Source organism: Capra hircus, chromosome 11 (genome assembly GCF_001704415.2).
Source record: "Capra hircus breed San Clemente chromosome 11, ASM170441v1, whole genome shotgun sequence".
Lineage (NCBI taxonomy): Eukaryota > Metazoa > Chordata > Mammalia > Artiodactyla > Bovidae > Capra > Capra hircus.
This window is the reverse complement of record NC_030818.1, coordinates 85,936,576-85,955,828: the sequence shown is the minus strand read 5'-3', so window position 1 is coordinate 85,955,828 and position 19,253 is coordinate 85,936,576. Positions and strand designations below refer to the sequence as shown.

The following is a 19,253-nucleotide window of genomic DNA, read 5'->3' as shown; positions in this document are numbered from 1 at the left end:
GGAGGGCTGTCCAAGGGCTTTAACTGTATTGTGATATTTATTTCTTAGGAGAAAATCTGAATTAAGTATGGCAAGAGGTTAGGCTTAGCTGGTTCTTGAGCACACACGGAGGGGCTGATGAACTTACTCTCTCTAGTGTGCCTCTGAAATATTTTATAATAAGAAAAGTGATGGCATTGCCAACCAGAGGACAGGAAATCTAGAGATTAAGGCAGTATTTTTACCCAGAACCTGGAGTGCTGGCACTGGCTGGGGGCCAGACCCTCATTCCCTCCCTGAATGTAATGATTCAGCTCAGTGAACTGTGGCTGTCTTCCCCATCCTCAAGGACAGTTGCAGACTGGCCCAAGGCCACGGGGCGAGTCGTGGGGGTGACTGCCCCTGAGGTTTCAGGGCTGGTCTTTGACTCCACCTCTGTGCCAGGCACGCAGGTTCCTGGAGTCACAGGGGCCCCTCTTTCGGCTTAAAAAGATAAAAGAAATCTGGAGTTTTACTCCTGTCCTTTGCTCATCCCTCGGGCTACATCAGCACTAGTCTCCCCGGAGAGGTCTGCAAAGATTTCTTGGAGGTTCGTGGGTTCCTTCCTTCCTTTCATTCATTCTACCCGACCCTGGGGCCAGGGAAGCTTCCACCCGCAAGTGCCTGGCATTTCAGAAGCTTTCTCTTCTGCTGGCCTCAGACAGGTTCCCTACTGGGAGCCTCCCAGGCTCAGGTGGGCCGCTGGCGGTTGGGGACCCTAGTCCCCCATGCCCTGCTTTGAGCCGTTGGCAGAGAGAAGGGCGCGGGGAGCCGGTACCGCGGGCGCCCAGGACGGCGCCTCGAGTCCCCGACCGACGTGGCCCTCCGCCGGCCTCAGTCCGGGGGGGCCGGGGTCCTTGGTGCGGAGCCTTTGGGAAGCCCGGGCTCCGCTCCTGCCGCCTCCCAGACTTGCCTGGTCGCCTCGCCACTGGGCGCCTGGGTCTCAAGCGACAAAACGATCTGTGTTCTCCCAGGGTCCTCCCAACGCCTGCCCAGGCTCTCGCCCCTACTCAGCCTCCGGGGGCAGGAGGGGCTCGCAGGGTGGCCCCGCGGCACGGTGGGCGGTGTGCTGGGGGCGGAACGGGGAAGCTGCCGGAGGACTCCCTGGGGGAGATCGGAGAAGAAAGCCGGCTGCGCCCCCTGGTCCGCTGCCGGGCCCGGCAGGTGGGGAGGTCGGACTTCGGCGAGGAGGGCGCAGGGGCAGGGCGAGGGGACCCGGAGCTCCGCTCCGGCCCTCGAACCTCCTCCCCTCGCCCGACGCCTCCCGGCTGCATCCCCCGCGCCGCCCTCGCCGCTACCCTTCCCCAGCGGGGTCCCGCGGGCGGCCGAGCCCACCGCCGGCCCTCCTCAGCTGTCGGCCGGAAGACCTGGAGAAGCGGACTCCGGGGGCGGCGGGGGGTCAGGGGTCAGTCCCGGGCTCCGGCCGCGCTCCGCAGATCCGGGCTTTGCCGCGCGCCCCCCGGCCGGCTGAGCCCGGGAGCTGGGGAGTGAGCGCGCGGGCGGCTGGGCCGGCCCTCCGACGGCGGCGGGTGCACCGGAGCGGGGCCGCGGCGGCGCGAGGACAAAGGGCCGCGGTAAGAGCTGCCGCGCGCCGGCCCCGGGGCGAGCCGGGGTACCGCTCGCCGCCCAGAGCCCCGGGGAAGAGCCTGCGGGGGTACGGCTGGGTGGACCGGGGCACTTTCCCTGCTCCGATCGCCGGAAGGCTGCGGAAGTGTCGGGGTTCAGCCCCGAGGGCGCGTGAGGATGTGGGTGCGAGCGCGCGCGTGTGTGTGTGTGTGTGTGAGAGAGAGGGACCGGCCAGGGTTAGAGTTGGACTTGGAGCGCGCGCCGAGCGCGTGGCACAAGGTCCCCACTCGGTAGGTGAGAGCTGATAGAAATGACACTGATGGTGGTGGTCACTATTTTGAGGAAGTGCACGCGTGCATGCATGCGTGTCCACGCCTCTGTGTTTGGAGAAGCTGGAGCCGGAGGTGGCGGCTCTAACTTCCCGGCCCTTGGGACGCGGCAGAAAATGGGGCTTCTTTCCAAAACCCCTGGGACCTTACTGGAGGGGCTCCGACCCTTGGAAAGGCTGGTTCCGAAGAGGCGAGCGCTTAGTCGCTGGATCCCAGTTTGGGGTCTTGGGAACAAAGGCTGCTTCCCTGAAGTCCAAGAAGGTGTGTGTGTGTGTGTGTGTGTGTGGCCGCCAAGGCGCCAGGCGGGGTGGAGGCGATGGTCATTCATGGAGAAGGATGTTGGGCCATTTTGCTGTCAAAGCCTCTTTTGATCCCTGGTCTTGAAGACCAGCAAAAAAAAGGAACTACTTAATTTGTGTACTGAAGCTTTGTTTAATAAACTTTGCTTATAGAGGTGTTACTCAGGACTAGGAAGATTTCAAAACCATGTGCAAATTTGATTTGTTAAAAACTTTTATTCCTAGTGAGAGCATTTTAACACTGCTGTGTTAGATCTGGAGGAAGGGTAGAGGTCTGGGAGGGTTCTGACCTTCATCTGACATAAACCAGTTGTTTTAATGTCACCTGGTTTGCAGCATTTTGTAGGAAAACATTATTGGAAGTTTTAAAGGCCAATTAGACTCCTACCCCTGACTTAGAATGTCTTAAATCTCTGGGCAGATTTGACGAATTCCTTATATCCAATCTGTTGCTTCTAGAGCACTGTTTTGGGTTTGCTCAGAAAAGTTTGTTTCTAGGAACCGAAAACCAAATTAAAAATGTGAGACAATTAAATGAAACACAGGTAAGGAGCTGTTTCTAGGAGACTTTTCATACTGAAATCTGGTTGATTTAAAGTTTGCATTTGTGGTCTGTGACATTTTCCATCCCCCGCAGCAGTGGACGAGGTGGGCTGCTGTTCATTCTGGAACAAGTTTTTCTTTTGGTTGTTTTTTTTAAAGGAAGTGTAGTTGACTTACAATATTATGTTAAGTTTCAGGTGTACAATATAGTGATTAATAATTTTAAAGGTTATACTCCGTTTATAGTCATTATAAAGCATTGAATATATTACCTGAATTGCACAATATATCCTTGTGGCTTTTTTTATACCTAAGAGTTTGTACCTCTTCATCCCCTACACTTCACCCGTCCCTCATCACTCTCCCCACTGGTAACCGCTAGTTTGTTCTCAGTATCTGTGAAGCTGCTTCTTGTTTGTTATATTCCCTAGTGTGTCGTATTTTTTAGAGTTCACATATAAGTGATGTCATACAGTATCTGTCTTTGACTTATTTCACTAGCGTTATACCCTCCAGGTCCTTCCATGTCACTGCCAATGGCAATATTTCATTCTTTTTATGGCTGAGTAATACTCTACATCTTCTGTGTCTGTTCATCTATTGACAGACACTTAGGTTGCTTCCATGTCTTGGCTGTAGTAAATAATGCTGCTATGAACATTGGGTACATGTAGCTTTTAGAATTAGTGTTTTTTGGAAGAAGTATTCTCTAAAGGGAAAGAAGTAAGTTCAGGTTGAAATTGAAATTCCATTCTAGCCTTTTTTGTAATTGCTTAACAAATGGCTTATCTGTGGTTTAAGTTGTTTTTAGCTAATGAAAGAAGCCACATGCACCAATGCCTCTAATCTTTTACTGGGTGGGTAATTTGAAGCTACACTTTAATATCTGTATTTTTGCCTTGTCATTTTTAATAGGAGAGTTTATAATCTAGAGTCTGTCTAAAGATTTCTATGCTTAGTATGAAGTTGATTACTTGTTCATTTAATAAGCAATTGGCTGAACTTTTATGGTATTACAGATGTTTGGTGTACTACTACCACTTTAATTGACACTAGAAAGACTCATTTTAAGAAAATTGTGTCTAGTTTGTGGATTCAAAATTTGGATTAGTTAGCAATTCCGGAATGTTCAGAAGCAATCTCAAATTAAAGCTAATTAGTGATGAAAATATTCAGAATGAAAAGAAGACAGACTATAATTTAAAGAGAGAGGCAGGATCCCCGCACCCTGCTCCATGCCCAAGCATAGTCCTCACGAATGAATGGGACCAGGATATTTAAACAAAGAACGTGGTATGGATGCTTCATGTTTTAAGCGGGGAAAGGGAGCTTGCTTTTAATAACCCACATTTCCCTGTCCAGCATGCTTCACTGGTTCTGTTCTGTTTCCCCTAGGAAGCCTCTAGGGCTTTTGTGGGGGTAACTGACTGTTAGGGCTGGCTGAGGGTAATGCATAGAACCCTGGCCTGGCCAGTCCAGAGAGTCCATGGACTTTGAAACCCTTCAAATCTTTGCAGTTTGTATACTGCTTAATGGGCACACTTACCTTTTAGGTTCAGTTTCTGAGTATACAGCTGAATTATAGTACTTTAGCTAATTACCCTTTAAAAAAACAGTACAATGAGGAAGACTATTGTAGAAGTTATATTTGTGACATAAAATTGAAAAACCTGCAGAAGAGTTTTAAAAAAGAAGAAAGTCGGAAATCCACGATCCAGATATAATTACTGCTAATTCTTTGGTGTGTTTTTTCTGGTCTTAAAATTAAGTTCTGTATGCTTCTGAACATTGGCCAAGATTATGTGTATATATTTATCTACATAAGAGAATAGAAAATTGTAATTTAAAGCAACATCAATGAAATAATAAGTGCAATCCATGCCATTTTGTCATTATGATGAATGTGGCTTCCCTGGTGGCTCAGTTGGTAAAGTGTCTGCCTGCAATGCGGGAGACCTGGGTTCAGTCCCTGGATCAGGAAGATCCCCTGGAGGAGGAAATGGCAACCCACGCCAATATTCTTGCCTGGAGAATGCCATGGACAGAGGAACCTGGTGGCTATAGTCCATGGGGTCACAAAGAGTTGGACACGACGGAGTGACTAACACTTTCACTTTTCACTATGAATATACTTATTATTTCATTGATATTGTAATTTTAAATTACAGTTTTGTATTCTTTTGTGTGGATAAATTATATATTGTCTAGAAGACTCTTGGGCTTTTCCTTTTATTTGTGCTTTTAATGTTCTTTCCATCTTGATAAAACATAACTGATTGATGGTAATATATATTTCTGAAACTTGACTGCCTCTGTGTGTGTGTGTGTGTGTGTGTGTGTGCACGTGCTCTGTGGGATCCTTAGAAAATGGCAAAAAAGTTTAACTTCAAGGATATATAGTGGGAAAGGATGCAGTTTTGCTTCAGTCTTCTCACTCTCTTAGTCCCTCTTAATTATCTTTTATGCCATTTATTTGTCTCTGTAGCACAATAATTTGCATTTTCTTTACCCCACCGAATTATGGACTTGAGGATAGCAATTTGTGTCTTCATTTTGTTTGACTCCCTCTAGTGGTCAGCCAAGGCCTGGCATGTCACCGATATTCAAAATAGCCTTTTAGGGGGAGTATATTTCAGGGCCTTTGTGGGAACCCAAGTCCTCTTAAAAATGTGCAATGACAAATCTTGATCCAACTGACTCCTGTTACCTTTTTATTGTGGAAAAACTTCAAATGTCTATGAAAGTAGAAATGTTGTCTAATGAACTTCTGTGTGATCTCACCTAGTTCTACAATTGTGAACACTTTGTCAATTTTGTTTTTTCTGTCTCCTCCTTCCCCACACTGCAACCCTCCTGAATTACCTTGAAGTAAATCCAAGACATTACAGCATTTCATACCTCAGTTCTCCAGTTGTAGTTGCTAGACCAGCAGCTTTGGCATCACCAGAGAATGTGTACAAAATGCAGATTCTCAGGCTCCACACTCAGCACTACTCAGAAGCTCTGGGAAGGGAGAGATTGGCCAGCAATCCGAGGTTTAGCAAGCCTTCCAGATGATTCTGATGAATAGCCATGCTTGAGAACCACAAATCTATGAAGGTAGCCAAGAGATCTATTATATAAGCTCTAAAAGCCAGAAACAAATACTGCCCCCCCCCCCACCCACACAAACACAGAAGCAAAAACCTGCTGGAAATTGTGCATTTACCCATCACGGAGTTTGATAACTCAGTCCTATGTCATTTTCTCCTGTTTGTGCAGTGATCTTAACCGTGGGGTGACTGTGAGATCTTTTGTTGGTCAGGAACTCTGACTGATAGTTATAGTTCTTGGAAAGGAAATTATCAGATAAAATCTTTCTGAACTGAGGTATATGTAGGCAATTTCATTTCAAAAAATAAGAAATGGTTGAAAACCACTTCGTGGGACACACCAGATTTGCAATTCCATATTCCTTTGTTTGATGTCTTATCTCCCACATGGCACATGGTAAGTGCTGTGAAGGATCAAGTCTGCCTTGCTCACCATCCTGCTCCAGCACCCAGCACCCAGCACCCAGCACCCAGCACAATGGCTGGCTCACAGTATGTGCTCAGTAAATATTTGAGGAATGAATGAGCTTTGTTCTTTAAGGAACTTACAGAACTCTGCACAGAGCCAAGCCTAATACTGGTAGAAACAATTGGAGAACTATTAAGGGTTCTATTTTGAGGTCTTGACTACAGTGTAGGAGGAGAATTTGAGCCAAAAGGTCAGTTAATTTCGAATCTGTCAAATGAAAGTATTTATTATGTTCTTAGCAATGTCCTCTGGAGAGATGTATGGAGGGCAACACAGAGAAGAGTAAAGTAAAACAAGGAGCTCATGCATATGAGAGTATCTCATTGGTTGGTAACTATGCTGCATTCCAGTGCTCTCAGGCACAAGAATTAGCTGAATAATATTAAATAATAATCATTATAGCCACTACAATCCTTGGGCCTCTACCAGGTAAAAAGTACTTTAAGAATATTACCTAAATATCTGTTCCTTGATATGAACTAATGGGTACATTTTGAAATTTTGTATTTTAACAAAATAAATTAAAAACTCATTGAGGTCTTCATTTGTAAAAATTAAAAACAAGGTTAGAAAGTTGTTTCCAAAAATTTTAAATCTGTTGGCATTGGTGGTCTGTCAAGGCAACAGAGGTTTCAGCAATAAAATCCCATCAGTTGTTTAACTCATAGGCTTTCCTGGTGGCTCAGTGGTAAAGAGCCCACCTGCCAATGCAGGAAACATGAGTTTGATCCCTGGGTTGGGAAGATCTCCTAGAGAAGGAAATGGCAACCCACTCCAGTATTCTTGCCTGGGAAATCCCATGGACAGAGGAGCCTGGTGGGCTACAGTCTATGGGGTCACAAAACAGTAGGAGATGACTTAGCAAATAAATGACAACAACAACATTTAATATATAAGTTTTATTGAGTTGATATTTTGTGCCAAGTACTGGTCTAAATGCTGAAGATACAGTAGTGAACAAAAGAGACGATTCCTGCCCTGATGTAACGTACATTTTAGCGGTAAGACTGGCAGTGAACCTCTGTGCTGTGATTTTCCTTTTCATAGAAAATATGATAAAGGTGCTGTTATCTAAGATTACAAGGTGGCCACATATAAGCTATAATGTGTTGCAATCCATGGAGACTAAATGGAGAGGTGTGGGCATTCTACCAGCCTTTGAGTTGTGGGATGCCCATCTATCTTCATGATGCATTTCCTGCTGTATGTGACGCGTGCATTGGGGGTGGCGGGTGCCAGGGTCACTGCATTACCAAGGCTTAAAGTACTTATGATTTTTAAAGTAAGAGATACATAATAGTAAAGATCCACCATTTTTTGCTTGCACTGCCCTGAAATAGCTTGGGCTGTCATAACAAAATACCACAAACTGAGTAGCTTAAACAGCAGAAATTTATTTCTCACAATGCTGGTGGCTAGAAATCAAGATCAAAATTCTGCTTGATCTGGTTTCTGGTGAAAGCTTTCTTCCCGGCTTGCAGGTGGCCAACTTCTTGCTGTGTTCTCACATGGTCATTCCTCCCCTCCTCTTCGAGGGTGGGGAGAGCATCCTCTGCTGTCTTTTTCTAATAAGGACACTGACCCTATTGATCAGGGCCCCACCGTTATGACCTCACTTCACCTTAATTACCTCCTTTTAGGCTCTTTCTTCAAATTCAGCCACACTCAGAGGCAGGGCTTTCGTATATGAATTTTAGGGGGATACAAGTCTTCAGTCTAGGGCACACTCCCAAGATAGCCCCCTCAGGTGAGCTCAGTTTTGGAGCCTGCAGCTTTAGGGTTGGTTTGCACACAGGGTCTCCCAGCACTGGTTTGGAGGGCTTAGAGGAGGAGTGGGATTCTTATTCTGTGGCAGGTGGGGCGGGAACACATAGAGGAGACTCTATTGTTGTCAAGGATTTTTTTTTTGTGCCTGGCACAGACTGAGTGTGTATACCTGTGTGCGGCCCAGGGCCGGGTACTTACCTGTAGATGTCTGTGGGTTGTTGGTAGGTAGTTTTGGATTGGAAACAGCACACAAAAATTGCTAAGTCCTTCAGAAAGCAAGCTCTCCTGGATTGGAACCATCTGACAAATTCCCTGCCACACTAATAAGATTTCCCACCGTTATTCATACATTTCTTAAAGGTACTGGTTTATTTTAATGCTGAAGGCACAATATAGACCATCCTTGACAAAGGGTTCTGATTCATGGTCTCTGCTTCTGGCCTGAGAAACGATTCTGTGCCTCTGCTTCCCACTTGACATTCTTGTCTTCTGTTAGACTTGAATGTGACTCAGTTTAGGAGTAATGTATCAGGAGACCCATCTGGGCCTTCAGCTTACTAGGACTTCTTTGCTCTGTAGAATCTATTGTTTCTATGTTTTAGATTGAGAAGCTACTACAAAACTGGTCAGTTGCAAAAGTGGGACCAGATCCTCAAACTCTATGTCCTAGGTGGTGAGGGGTGATCTCTGCGTTTCTGTGCATTTCTCTTCACCCACATTCACTCTGAAAGTGATTCTGCAGATGGCCATCCTGTTGCATTTCTTTTGCAGTTTTGACGCCCAAAGGTGATCCTGTGTATCAGGGATTAGAAACAAGAAAATGGAAGCCCAAAGAGTGACCCTGGGAACGGATTCAAGTAGCTAATTCTGGCACATCTCGTAAAATTTAAAACTTAAATACCTTTTAGTTACTCAGAGACATTAAGAAAACAGAAACAGGGTCCAGCAAAGTTAGTCACTCTCATTCTGTGCTCCATTGAATTTGGTTGTATTACCACGTTGTAAGAGTTTCACAAGAGTTTTATGTGGCTCTTCCGGCCGGGTTCTGGATTGGGCTGATAGTGCCCACGAGGTGTAGTATTGTCATTCTCATTTTATATGTGGGAAAACCAAGTCCAGAAACTTGGTTCAGGAACTTGATCCAGGTCATATAGAGATAAGATGCTGTGCCAAGGTTTGATACGCATCTATCTGACCACAAAGCTATACAACTGTGAAGCCAGATCTTAGCACCAAGAGAAGAGAAATGTTTTGTTCATTCTGTCATCTGTTTCAAGTTAATTTCTACCTGGACTTTTTTCATTTGTCCATCATTCAGTCTCCCTTTCTCGGCCCCGGGGCTGGTCAGAGGAATACCCGTATTTCAGGATAAACATTCTGCCTTTTTCCTTTCTAGCATCTCCCTTGTTTCTTTCTGAGAACTTGCATTTTTTCATAGGCTTTTGTGGGGGGTCCCCCCAAAATCTTTATTTGACCTTTTCTTTGACTATTTTTGTTGGTTTTGTCTAGAGAATTAGGCATTATGATTTCTGTAGCTTCCATAAACCATAATGGAAAAGAAATAAAAGAATGTATAGATGTATAACTGAGTCACCTTGCTATACAGCAGAAATTAACAGTTAATTAAGTATACTTGAATAAAATAAATGTATAAACATAATTCATTCCTTTTCATTAGTGAGTTATACTCCAAGCTCTGAACATAACCACAGTGTATCTGTTAAAGGATATCCAAATTGTTTCTGGTTTGGGGCTATTATGAGTAAAGCTGGTATTGACATTTGTGCACAAGGTTCTGTGTAAACATAAGTTTTAATTTCTGTGGGACAAATATCCAAGAGTGCAATGACTAGTTCTTATGCTAGTTAGAGGTTTAACTTTATAAGAAACTGCACAACAGTTTTCTAGAAGAGCTATACAATTTCCCACCAGCAATGTGTAAATATCTAGTTTCTCTGTACCCTTGGCAACACTTGGTATTGTCACTTTTATTTTAGACATCTGATGGTTGTGTTGTGATATCTTATTATGGGTTTAATTTGTATTTTTCTATTGGCTAATGATGCTGAACGTGTTTTCATGACTTACATGCTTTCTATTTATTCTCTTTGGTAAAATGTCTCTTTATGTCTTTTGCCCATTTCCTAACTGGATTTTTAAAACTATTCAGTTAGGGGGTTAAAAAATGTGACAGGTGCTAGTCTTTTGTTGGATATGTGGTTTGCAAATACTTTCTTCTAGTCTGTAGCTTATCTTTCAATTTCCTCAACAGGATCTTTTGCAGAACAAAAACTTTTAAATTTTGTTGAAGTCCAGTGTATCAACTTATCATTTTAAGAGTTGTGCTTTTAGTTTATATAAATATAAATAAATATAAAATAAATAAAAATAAATATAAAAACTTTTTGCCTAGACCTGGATCATGAAGATTTTAAACTGTTTTCCTGCTTTTTTTTTTCACTCTAAGTTTTATAGTTTCGTTTTATGTGTAGGTCTGTGATCCAATCTGAGCTGATTTTGGTATAGAGGTTAAAGTTTGGGTTAAGATTCACTTTTTTGCCTCTGATGTCTAATTATTCCAATGCCACTCGCTGAAAAGGCTGTCTTCCAGTGAATTGCTTTTGCATTAATTTCTTCTCAGAATTGGTGCTTTTTATTATCAAGGCAAATATATTGGGCCACGTAAGTGCCTACGGTTTGTACAATAAATCTGAGATGCTCCTGTCGCTAATTACAGTCAGGAGATCCATAAGGAGGGTGCAGCTTAGGGACCCTGGGAGTCAGGACTTGATGGCAGTTGCGGGGAATGAGTCAGGCCGGGGAACTCTGGGTGGGAGACTGAGCTCCTCTGAAGTTTTGTTGCTGCCGTGCAGCTGGGCAGCTTCCTCTTCCAGGCAGGGGTGGTGACACTGGGTGTTCTGGGTCAGGCTGGGGCAGGCTGACCTGCGGGTGGAGTTGACCTTCTGGAAGGCTTGGGCATGACCGGGTTAGGTTCCCACTTCGTCTCTTCCGTCAGTCGCAGCCCTGCCTGAGCTCCGGTGATCTCAGCTGTCTGCTCCTGTGAGGTCTCCCCAACCCAATCCCCGTGATGTGTGACCTCCAGCAGCTGTTTCAAAACTCGTGTCCAGAACACACAGAACTCCAGAGCAATCTTGTTTGGGCTTAAAACTGTGATTATTTTTAAATGTTTTCATAGTACACATGTCTTCATTGGAGAAAGAATAGAAAGCACAGTTCAAGAAAATGTATCTGTGATCTCCATACCCTGAGGTATATAAACCCCAAATTCTTAATTTTGGAAGAAAGTTTTTTGTTTTTTTTATTTTCGCTTGTTTCTTTCACCAGCTGGACCATCAAGACACAAAGCTGGTTTGGAAAAAAAGAGGAAAGAAATAAAGAAAGGGTCTTCTCTTGGGTTGAATGTGGAGAGAGGTTCTGACACTGCAGGTCACACTGCCGATGAGGCCCATGTGTTGGGGAGCAGAGGTCAGCCCTGGGAAACACAGCCGCTCCGAAGGGTGGGAGACCCCGAGGCCGGTGGGGCCCATGCTGCCGGAGCATTCTTTTGTTTCCCTTGCTCAGCTGTCCAAGATCCTGGCTGAGGACATCAAAGACGTGGCGCAACACTGTTATCTGGCCCTGTCATCTGCCCTGACTCTGGAAGGGGCCTTCCCACAGGGAGTCCTGCAGAGCAGAGCCGGTGGCTTCTATCCCACCATTAATTCCAGGCAAGAGCGGATCAATAGTATTTGCATTAGCCACGTACACACCTCCCCACTCTGTTTTGTTCTGAGAAAAATTTATTTATTTACTTTACCCGATTAAAAGATTATACATTTTATTCACATTTCAAACGTTACTGGCGTTAATTGCTGGAAACTTATTAAACAAAAATGCAAAACCTAAAAACGATAGTTCCTCTACCTAGACACAGACATTATTCAGGTTTTGGAAAGTTCTTCTTGTCTGTTTCATGTTTATATGCAATAGGAATTTAATAAAAGATGCTATCGTCCTGTGACTACAATTTCCCTGTAAGTGTGGTTAGGGTTTGTCCACCATGTCATTGCTGTAAACATTCAACTGCCCAAAATTTGTATCTGCAGAGTATTTGATCACATCTGCAGAGTATGTAAATCGCTTTTACATAATTCCTTTACACTTCAGAACTGTTGCTTAAAAGAAAAATCAAGTTGGTATTGCTGCCTTTTCTGCTTAGGAAACAGTTCTTATTGTAGAAACTAAAAGGTTGGATTTAAAATTACCTGCTTTTGCTCATGGGAACTTCCTACGTAGATTGTTACTATTTTAGTTAAAATCGTTCTGGCAGCTTGAAATAAGGGAACCGCTGAGACTGACTCAGTTTTGCTGAGCAAATAATGGGTACTTGACATCTTTACAGCAGGGAATGGATCCTGGTCAGACTTCTGAGCACATGGGCACCTCTGTAGGGGAACAGTGATGAGGGGCCAGTAGGTCGGTTGCCAACCTATTTTTCTAGGCCAACTTTTGGCTAAGAAACACTGAGAGAAAGGGTAGAGAGTCCTGGCAGCTAGTTTGATTTCAGTGTTAGCCTGAGATGTAAGAAATGTTAACAGATCCTGAGATACTGTTTTACTCCACGTTATCATCTGTGATGTGACTTGGCCTCGACGTGGGGCTCAGGTCTGCGGTCCCATCTTGAGCCACACGCTGTGCCAGGCTCTGTCTTTGTCCTGACCACCCTGCTTGTCATGCCTATTTGCCTGTGGCTTCCGTGCATGGATTGACCAGTGTTTGAAGGCAGGAACCCAGGCTCTATCACTCGGGCACCCGCGGGATCCCAGTGGAGTGCTGCAGCCTCCTGGCCAATGACCACGTACAGCCCCATTAATTCAGCGGCGTGCCCTAAGACTCTGCCGTTTATTCCCTTCAGTCCTAAGCTCTTTTGAGTAAATTGCCATCGTAGTTGGGATATGAGAGGCAAGAGTGTGTGACTGAGAGGGGGAAGTCTTATTTCCACAGTGGGATTCTTTCCACAATGGGATGTGAAGTATTGTAGGCAGGTCTCCTAAGTTGCTCTAACCCAGTTCATTACTAAGGGAAGGTGCTTTTAGATTCTATATTATACTGTACTTTTACTAAAGGAAAAGATCATTTTGAGTTGTGTCCAACCACAAACACCTGTGAAGTACCTGCTTTCTGTCAGGCGTGCTTTATCTTGTTTTCAGGAATCAGACTGTTACGGTTCCCTTTTTATTTATGTTTGGGCAGAACTGATTTTTTTAAAAAACTGGAGCCTGATTTTCCTCTCAAGTTTATAGAACGAGGACAACTTGGCGACTTGCTCCGTTCATCTGTATGTTCCATTATTAATCTGAATAAAGGCAATGATGACAAATAGGATGAAAATACTTACTGGCCACAAACATTTTTTCAGGTTCTCCGTCTGGGCCTCCGTCTACATGATGCGTCGTTTCATCTGTACCACTTTGTATAATGAAGGCTCATGGGGCTGAAGGAATGTAAAACCAGATGCTTTTAATGAGCCCACAGAGGTTAAGTTTTATTGTCTCCTATTTCACAATTCAAGAACAGAGGCTGAGAAAGCTTCACGGACGGGGTCATGCTGCTGGAAAGGGTCTACTGGGATTCAAGCTGAAGTCTGTGCAACCTCAAGGTTGTGTTGGTGCCACTGGGTTGTCCAGCTTCCCGGGTGGGGTGCAGGCTTCACAGACAGAGCTGGAAAAGGAAGGGCAGCAGCGCTGACTGACACGAGAGATCTCCAGAGGATGGAGGGACCACGTGGGTGTGGGGGTCTCATCTCAGCCCCCAGCTTCGATAGAGGTTTCATGCATGCCTTAGGTCACAGGTGACCTCCCCAGCTGAGACACTCTGGTAGTTTTATCGTTTTTGTTGTTAGGTCACTAAGCTGTGTCTGACTGTTTGCAACTCCACGGGCTGCAGCACGCCAGGCTTCCCTGTCCTCCGCTATCTCCCGGAGCTTGCTCAAACTCAGGTCCTTCGGATCAGTGATGCCATCCAACCGTCTCATCCTCTGTTGCCCCCTTCTCCTCCTGCCCTCAATCTTTCCCAGCATCAGGGTCTTTTCCAAAGAGTCAGCTCTTCGCATCAGGGGGCCAAAGTATTGGAGTTTCAGCTTCAGCATCAGTCTTTCCAGTGAATATTCAGGACTGATTTCCTTTAGGATTGACTAGAAGATATCATTTACTCTTTTATTGGTTTCCTCAGAAATTCTCTGAGGAACTTCTGTGGGGAAAAAAGAATATAAAAGGGGCTGCTTCCTAACCCCAGTAATTCCTGATGTGGTAGAAAAAAATCAGTCCCATGAGCCAGAAAAGTTTCAGATAGCAGCAGCTGCCACTTCTCATCTTAAAATTACCTTTAGATGTTGATCTGTTTCAGCAGAATGACAGTATTTCCTTCCAACTTTTAATTTTTATATAATAGTCTTTTTTCAGATAACACAAGAACATTTCCAAGTCTCTGAATTATATATGATGAGTTTAGACAAAGGCACACATACATCAAAATCACGATCAATAATAGACACAGAATCAGAATATTGATTTTTGTCCTCGAGGAAATCCAATAATAACTGATCAATTCATTATAACACATGGTAAAAGTGATTCCCCTTATTTGGAAGCAGACATTGGAAGGAAAGCAGTAGAAAGTATGCTACTTGGTTATCGTTTTAGTTGCTAAGTTGTGTCTGATTTTTTTCAACCCCAGGGATTGTAGCCCACTGGGCTTCTCTGTCCCTGGGATTTCCCAGGCAAGAATACTGGACTGGGTTGCCATTTCCTTCTCCAAGGGACCTTCCCGACCCAGGGATTGAACCCAGGTCTCCTGCATTGCTGGTGGATTCTTTACCATAACTGTTAAATTGGGGGAAATGATAATGTGTAGTGTTGGCAAGCTTCAGTGTGCAGGGGGCAGAGAGAGCATTTGCAGTTCTGCAATGAAGTGACAGACTGGCATTGAAGCTGCTGTGTTTGTTTATTGCTACAGTAATTATTTACTGAGCACCTGTTGTGTGTCAGGCACCAGGGAAAGACTGGTGAAGCCAACCCCCAGCCCCACCCCGGCTTCTGTGTACAAGTCTGTTCAGCCAAGTTGGGGAGACAGACTTTATCACACCATCCCTGAAAGAATGGGGAAGGAGGCACTCAGTTAGGAAGAGAGCTCCAGAGAGCAGAGACCAAAGAAACCCGACCTAGATTGGAACTTGATCTGAAGATGACTTGGTGGTCACTGCAGGGCTGGCAAGGGGGTTTATTGGGGAGGAGTGATGTGGGGAGGGTTTGTCCTGACCCAGGAAGCAGTGTGAAGGAAGGGCTTAGCCATGTGGCACATGCCCGATATCTGAGCAGGTGGGAGACTGCACGGCCAACCTTTAGGGGGTTTATTAAGATGAGAGAACTTAACCACAGAGCAATAATAGGAAACTACTTCCCAGGCCTGAGAGGGTGGGGTGGGACTGAGCTGGCTGTATAAGTGGGTGGTTAACAAGCCAAAGAGCCAGGGAGGGAACTGGCCAGGCTGCATGTAGACAGTTTCTCTGGGGACTGAGCCTGTTTTAAGGGCCTAAGGGACACCAGACACACTTTCTCATCAGTAAGGCCAGTGATGACAGCCCCTCCAGCCTGTGAATCTATGCTTCTCTTCCCATGATTGATGGTAGGCCGTTCTGCACATCTTCCCCAGATCCGTGGTGTTTTGTTAGTTAGGTTATGAGAAACCTACTGTGGCAGATGGAGACCATGAGGGCGCTGGATGGTGTATTTACTATTTTTCCATTAGACCAGATAGATGCCTTTGCAGTCAGTTTGGAACTGGTGGGGTCGTCCCCTCAGTTCAGTTCAGTTCACTTCAGTTGCTCAGTCGTGTCCGACTCTTCGCGACCCCATGGACTACAGCACGCCAGGCTTCCCTGTCCATCACCAACTTCTGGAATATACTCAAACTCATGTCCACTGTGTCAGTGATGCCATCCAACCATCTCATCCTCTGTTGACTCCTTCTCCTCCTGCCTTCAATCTTTCCCAGCGTCAGGGTCTTTTCAAATGAGTCAGCTCTTCACATCAGGTGGCCAAAGTACTGGAGTTTCGGCTTCAACATCAGTCTTTCCAATGAACACTCAGGACTGATCTCCTTTAGGATGGACTGGTTGGATCTCCTTGCAGTCCAAGGGATTCTCAAGAGTCTTCTTCAACACCAGGCCTTCCCCTAAGTAGACAGAAATAATCGTATGGTCCTCCCTCTCTCTCATTCGTTCATTTATGAAAAGTTTCTTATGCTTAAATGTTGTGACCTGTGCTGGGGAGGAAAGAATGTGGCCTGGGGCTCACGGCTTGGTTAGTAGGAGAGGGGAGTGAACATGCAGATATGGAATATGGGTGGAAATGTCTCAAGGAGCTTCATGGAGAAAGATCACCTGAGTTACTGCTTTAGAGAGATCACTTCATGGCAAATAGATGGGGAAACAACAAGGACAGACTTTATTTTCTTGGGCTTCAGAATCACTGTGGACAGTGACTGCAGCCATGAAAAGACCGGCTCCTTGGAAGAAAAGCTATGACAAACTTAGACAGCATATTAAAAAGCAGAAACATCACTTTGCCAGCAAAGGTCCGTCTAGTCAAAGCTGTGGTTTTTCCAATAGTCACATGCAGATCTGAGAGTTGGACTATAAATAAGGCTGAGCGCCAAAGAATTGATGCTTTTGAATTGTGGTGCTGGAGAAGACTCTTGAGAGTCTCTTGGACTGCAAGGAGATCAAACCAGTCAAGCCTAAAGGAAATCAACCCTGAATATTCACTGGAAAGACAGATGCTGAAGCTGAAACTCCGATACTTTGGCTACCTAATGCGAAGAGCTGACTCAGTGGAAAAGACTGATGCTAGGAAAGATTGAGGACAGGAGAGAAGCGGGTGGCAAAGGATGAGATGGTTGGATGGCATTACTGACTCAATGGATATGAATTTGAACAAACTCTGGGAGATGGTGAAGGGCAGAGAAACCTGGCATGCTGCAGTCCATGGGGTTGCAAAGAGCTGGAAACCACTGAGTAACTGAACAATAGCAACAAAAATATTTCATATTGTATATATATGTATATATATATTTCAGATTCCTTTCCATTGTAGGTTATTACAAGATATTGAATGTAATTCCCTGTGTTATAAGCTCTTGTCATTTATCTATTTTACATATAGTAGTTCAGTTCAGTTTAGTCACTCAGTCGTGTCCAACTCTTTGCGACTATATACATATAGTAGTGTGTATCTGTTAATCCCAAATTCCCAATTTATCCCCCCAGCCATTGTTCAAATGTAAAGTATTTATGTCACTTTATATGTCTTGCATGAATCAGATATACTGATTTTGATACAAAATTTCACAATAATTAATAACTCATTTAATCAAGAAATTAAAATACATATACCAGCTTTGCTGAGTGATAATATAACAGACATTGACATTTCCTCATGCTAAGTCCATAGTAATTCATAGTAATGGTAGCAAAAGTGATTGTCTACTCTGTTCTAGGCACTAGATCAGGTGCCTTATATTTAATAACAAGAAATTATGACAGTGAGCATACCAACCATGTTTTACTATACTAAAGAAGTTGCCTAGAACTTGCAGGTCTGTGAAATGGGTATCATTATTTCTGATCCAGGAGTCCCCAGGCATGAAACTCCAAGACTCCATCCAGGCACTGGCCCAGTGCTTCTCAAAGTCCCTTCTGCCCTTTGAGGGTCAGGTTGAGCCACATGTCCAACCGAGCCTTTGGTTGTCCCCACTCAAGGCTGGAGTCCTGAAACCACGGAGCTCGACTTAATACTGTCATCACAGTGGCCTTGGAGTGGGTGGGAGAGTCTATTATTATCTCCTTTCTGGAATTATTCTAAGTGGGGATTCTGGCCCTTTAATTCTTTCCATTAACTCATTGGAACAAGGACTGTATTGCTTTCCAGCAATGAACTGAAGACATTTTCTCAGGAGGGCACTGTAGCCTGGAAAACACAAAACCATGTCTGAGACATGTTTCCAGAGGCTTCTTAGAGTTTCTAGGCCATTTCTCCAGTAGTGGAGGCTTGTCCTCTTTGCCAGTAAAGGAGGGGTGTGGAGGGGGAGTGGAGGGGGAGTGGAGGGAGAGAGAGGAGGAATAGGGGCAGGCTCTGCCAGGCTGTCCCCAGCCCTGTGTCCCAGGCCTACTCTCCTGGTCCACTTTCCATGCCTAGTGTCTGCTTTTCCAGAGATTCGTGGAAATTACCATTCCTGTTTCCTTTGGGATGGACAGCCCCACCCTTTATAGCCAGGGTTGGCCTTGCCCCTCCCCACCCCTCCCCACTCCCTCCAAGGAAATGTTTCCCAGAGTCTTTATTTTCCAACAAACATCAGGACCCCCACGGTGTCGTCTCCCCTCTGTCCTTCACCTTGCCTGGGGAAGGCTTGTTTTCCTGTCCTTCCTGAAATTTTTGCATGGCCCCTCCCACTTTTATGTGCCTGTTTGAGAACACACAATCCTTCTGGGAGCAAACAGTTATTTTCCAGAGCAGTGAAGATTAAACCCCTATTTAGAATGGAAGAAAACAAAGCATCTTTTCAAAGCCAACATGAACTATAGAGATTTGGTTTCAACGCATGGAAGCCCATTTCTCTTCAAGACCTACACCATTTCATATTGTCGTTTGTGGGGTTACACCCTCCACTAACCCTTGCTCAAATATTGTGCACCCAAAATGCCCTTTGAAGTTGTCTTCTGTACCCAGAAACTCTGCCTGAAAGGCGAATCCAAACTTTTTCTCTTTATCTTTGATTTGCCAGAATTACCAGTCCAAAAGTTCCAGGGCCAAATCAGCTTTTTTGCCTTTTCAGTCTTTTATTATAGAAAAATGTAAGCATACACAAAAGAAACAAGATTGATACATATAGTCAGGTGGCTTAGTGGTAAAGAATCCACCTGCCACTGCAGGAGATGCAGATTTGATCCCTGGGTCAGGAAGATGTCCTTGAGTAAGAAATGGTAACCCACTCCAGTATTCTTGCCTGGAAAATTCCATGGACAGGGGTATAGTCCATGGGGCTGCAAAGAGTCAGGCATGACTGATCGTGAGCACATACTGTCTTTCCTCTGTGTCCATGGGTTCCAGATCCT

The 19,253-nt window shown here is 44.8% G+C and overlaps 1 protein-coding gene across 15 annotated transcripts in view; it reads left to right on the top strand.

Annotated features, from left to right (window-relative positions):
- Nucleotides 408-19,253, top strand: part of GREB1 (growth regulation by estrogen in breast cancer 1) — a 128,930-nt gene continuing 110,084 nt past the window's right edge. For 10 of the 15 annotated variants that reach the window (XR_001918842.1, XR_001918841.1, XR_001918843.1 and 7 more), the window contains exon 1: nucleotides 587-1,592. Coding sequence is in view for 7 of the 15 variants with exons in the window: in XM_018055632.1 (XP_017911121.1) it covers nucleotides 747-1,592 (846 nt within the window). In the remaining 8 variants the exon portion in view is untranslated. The other 5 variants (XM_018055638.1, XM_018055636.1, XM_018055644.1 and 2 more) reach the window with 4 other exon arrangements.